This window comes from Aegilops tauschii, chromosome 7, assembly GCF_002575655.3.
Source record: "Aegilops tauschii subsp. strangulata cultivar AL8/78 chromosome 7, Aet v6.0, whole genome shotgun sequence".
Taxonomy (NCBI): Eukaryota; Viridiplantae; Streptophyta; class Magnoliopsida; order Poales; family Poaceae; genus Aegilops; species Aegilops tauschii.
Window position 1 is genome coordinate 584,705,460 of NC_053041.3, and position 3,958 is coordinate 584,709,417.

Here is a 3,958-nt window from a genome sequence, read left to right on the forward strand (position 1 = left end):
CATAAAAGTTGGGTGATAGCTTCAAGAAAAACTACATTTCGATACTTATATATATTTCTACCTTCGTAAATAAAAGAAAAATTCAACAGTATGCTTTTGAAAATCCAAATTAACATATGCATTTTATAGCTTTTTAATTGTTTGCCAAGTGTCATAGAAAAAACATTTGTGAAAGACCTACTTTGTCAAGTTTTCTTTTGTTTCCAGAGTGTAACACTCGACAAAGCATCTTTTTCTGCCGAATTGTTTCCTCTAGGCACATATCAAAGGCGATAAAATATACTCGGGAAAGACAAAAAAAATCGTAGTGCATTTAGGGTGTTATTATCCTCGAACCACGGAGAGGATGTTCTAGACCTATGGTGATTTTGTTATGGAGAGGAGACTACATAAGTACTTGTGGTCCCCTTCCCCTCCGATCAGATGTTGGCACCTCATTCTATATGGTCAGGGCATCTCCAACGGCAACCCTAATGCGTGCATACGCCTGGATCGAGCTGTCCAGACATAATTTACCATCCAACACAGATCTGTATTTATTCGTCGACGTGTCTGCTTTTTCAAATTCTCGCAAACCAGAAGCAAATCGGGAGAAGGTTTGCGAGTGTCCGAACATCCGCTTGGCCAATGAAAAGCCACCATGTACCCCTCTGTTCTCTTCGTCCGGATGGCGGAAGGCCGTTACTGTGGATGCGTTGCTATTTGGGTTTGGCGGAAGGCCGTTGCTCCGGATGCGTTGCTATTTGGGTTTGGCGGAAGATGATTAGCATGCTTGGCTTTTGGCGGGTAGCATGTTTGAAGTTTGGCGGAAGCCACTAATCACTTTGTTTCACTTTTATTTTCTTCAAGTGCTACAAGATTTATGGAGGTCGGCTACCTGGCTAGTAGATTTGGTGGAAGCTACCCTAGAAGCACCAAGATTAGTAGCCTTCCGCCAAACAAAAAGCTACTCCCTCCGTAAAGATATTTCTTTACAGAGGGAGTACTAATTATTCACGTAGTTTTTTTTAAGGGAATCTCGTAGTTGGCGGAAGGATATTTGGCATGTTTGACGGAAGGCTATTTAGCCGAGCGTTGTTATTTGACGCGCAGAAGGTTGTTGAAAGATGCTATTTTTTTTAATTTAACAGATGCGGACATTTGAGATATATGGTTGGATGGTCGGTTGACGTATGCGTGTCCACACATGTATCCGTGTCCGCACACGCCTGCTTGGACAGATAGTGAGTCTGATTTGAGGGACCACGTTGGAGATGCCCTTAGTCCATGGGTCTAGCAATACTTTTTGGGCTGCATATGTGTTTTCAGAGTTCATGGAACAAATAATCAACCATTACCATTTTTAGGGGACAATTCACCATTACTTGGGGAAGAAATTAAATCCTTCCCTTACCATATCATTCCAAACCAGCAGGCGTTGTTAGAAAAAGAAATATCCATTCTGTGAATTCTTTTGAGAGCTTCATTCTCGCTCCACACCACATTTGTCTGGTAATAAACATTGCCATGCTGGCCTTCCCTTTTCAAAATTGTCTGCGATTAATTGTAGCCCAAGTCATGGCTATATTATGGTTATACATACATGTATCAAAGCGGCATATTGTTTGGTCCCTATTTTACTGCAGTCCCTATCTGCGATTGCGATCTGCTGCATATCGATCGATTCCAATTCCAACACAATCTCTGCAAATACGATATAGCCATACACCTCCTGATTTCCCGCACATTTACATAGTAAAATCGTACCAGCTGCATTTGCCATTTGCAAGCCTGCAGCCGCTGTCATCTGCTTCCTCGACCGGCCCCTGCCCCATCAGGTCGTCACCACCATGTCCATGTCCATGTCCGCGCTCCTGTCCGCCCTTCGTGGCGCCGGCCGGCAGCAGCTCTCCGCTTCAACCGTCGCCGCGAGGCAGTCGACCGGCTCCTACGTGCTCTGAATTGACGGGTACACGAAAGTCAGCAAGATGGTGGACGAGTCGATGAGATCTGACACGTTCAACTTTGGCGGCCACGACTGGCGTCTTTTATACTATCCCAACGGCTGCGGGAAGGAGTACGAGGGCTCCCACGTCTCCCTCTTCCTCGAGCATGACGGCCGTCGTTCATGGGACGACGAGGATGCCACGACAAAGGCTCAGGCGAGTATACTCGACCAGGCCGGGGTGCCATCCTACACCCGAACCATGCCAGACCTCGGCCTTCGCGATCTACCACGAGGATGGAGGGACTTCATCAGCCACGAGGATCTCGACAAGCAGAAGCATCTCAAGGACGACTGCCTGACCATCCTGTACGACCTCACCGTGGTCACCGAGGAGTGCACAGAGGTTGCCACGGAGCCGGAACCCATAGTTGTGCAGCCGCCATTCGACTTGCACTTGCACCGGCCATTCGTGGAAGCCATCTGGAACAAGGAGAGACCGGACGTTGGGATACTGGTCAGCGGAGAGAAATTGTCCACGCACCGGTGGCTGCTCGAGGCCCGATCCCCCGTCTTGATGGCGGACCTCTCGCGCGCCTCTGCAGCCACCACCGACGAGGACACTATCCAACTACGGGTCGACGACATCGAAGCCGATGTGTTCAAGGCTCTGCTTCAGTTCATATACACAGACTCGCCTCCTTCTAGAAACCTGCTAGAGACGGCCATGATGGCGGAGAAGCTGCTCGTTGCGGCGGACAGGTACGAGCTGGAGAAGCTGAAACGAGCCTGCGAGGAGGCGCTTTGCCGGCACATCGACGTGGGCTCAGTGGCCGCCACTCTCGCGTTGGCGGAGCAACATGATTGCCCGGTGCTGCGGGAGGCGTGCATGCTGTTCCTCTCTTCTCCAGGGAATCTTGAAGCGGTCGTGGCAACAGATGGGTTTGAGCTGCTGAAGAAATGTTGCCAGTCTGATATGTTGGAACTCGTGGTGAAGAAGATGATCTGAGAGGAGCAGTAGAGCAGGAATCGGGTAGCAGAGGGGAATAAAAAAGCGGTTTTGCTAAGTCTCAGTAGAAGCTATATCCGTAAGATCTTATATTGAGATCTGTGCAATTTTTTTTTCAGCTTTTTCTTATTCTCTTTTACTATACATGTTGTGTCACTTGACTGAGACTTGATTAAATATAGTCAACTGAGACCTAGCCACCCTCGCAAAAAAACTTAAGCATGCAAGCATGTATCCAAGGATTGTTCAATTTTTCTTTTTGGAAGATCCTTGCACTGCCTTCATCTCTTAGCAGCGGTTAGGCCAACTGCAACGCACAACCAAAAAGGATGATCGTTGTGTCCAGATTTCGTCTGTTTGGGGTGGGAATGGGGAGGCGGATGTCCGTGCCGGGCTGGCCTGGCATCGAGGCGTCCAACTCGCGGCCCCAACCGCAACTTGTCCGCGGTGGACAAAGAAAAAAGAAACATGCAAAAGCAAAATAGGCATTTAAACATAGCTAAAAAACTTAAAAACATATTTAAAAGTCTGCCGTCCTTACGGCGGAACCACGACACTTGATTTCATTAGACATCAAATGAAAAAAACAAAGCAAAAGATAATGCGTTCGCCCCGCGCGCCGCAGAAGACTTCGCCATCGCCGTTGATGCCATCGCAGCTGTCGTCTTCAGGCGCAACCATCCTCATCGTCGCTCGTGAGGTCGATGTAGGGTGGAGGCGTCCAGAGGTGCGGCGGCGGCCCCCAGATTGGGCCAGGGGCGTACTGTGCAGGTGGCGGAGGAGAGGCCGGGGCGTTGGTGCTGGGGGTGGCGACCACGGTGCCAATGCACGCTCCTCTGCGGGCTCAGCCTTGACCTTCTGCTTGACCTCCAGCTCATGGACGTAGACTTCCCTGGAGGCCGAGAGCTCGAGCATGAACTGCAGGCCCTGCCACTGCTCCTCCTCCTGGCGCCTGTACTCCCTCTCAGAGTCCTCCATGACGGCCTGCAGGAGACGCTCCTCCTCCTTGGCCGTCATGGCGGGAG

The 3,958-nt window shown here is 49.8% G+C and overlaps 1 protein-coding gene across 1 annotated transcript; it reads left to right on the forward strand.

Annotated features, from left to right (window-relative positions):
* Positions 1 to 1,967: 1,967 nt before the first annotated feature.
* On the forward strand, positions 1,968 to 3,464 carry LOC109743049 (BTB/POZ and MATH domain-containing protein 1-like). The gene has a single exon (XM_020302132.2). It carries the CDS (start codon positions 1,968 to 1,970, stop codon positions 2,931 to 2,933), a length of 966 nt encoding a protein of 321 aa, XP_020157721.1. The 3' UTR covers positions 2,934 to 3,464.
* Positions 3,465 to 3,958: the final 494 nt, after the last annotated feature.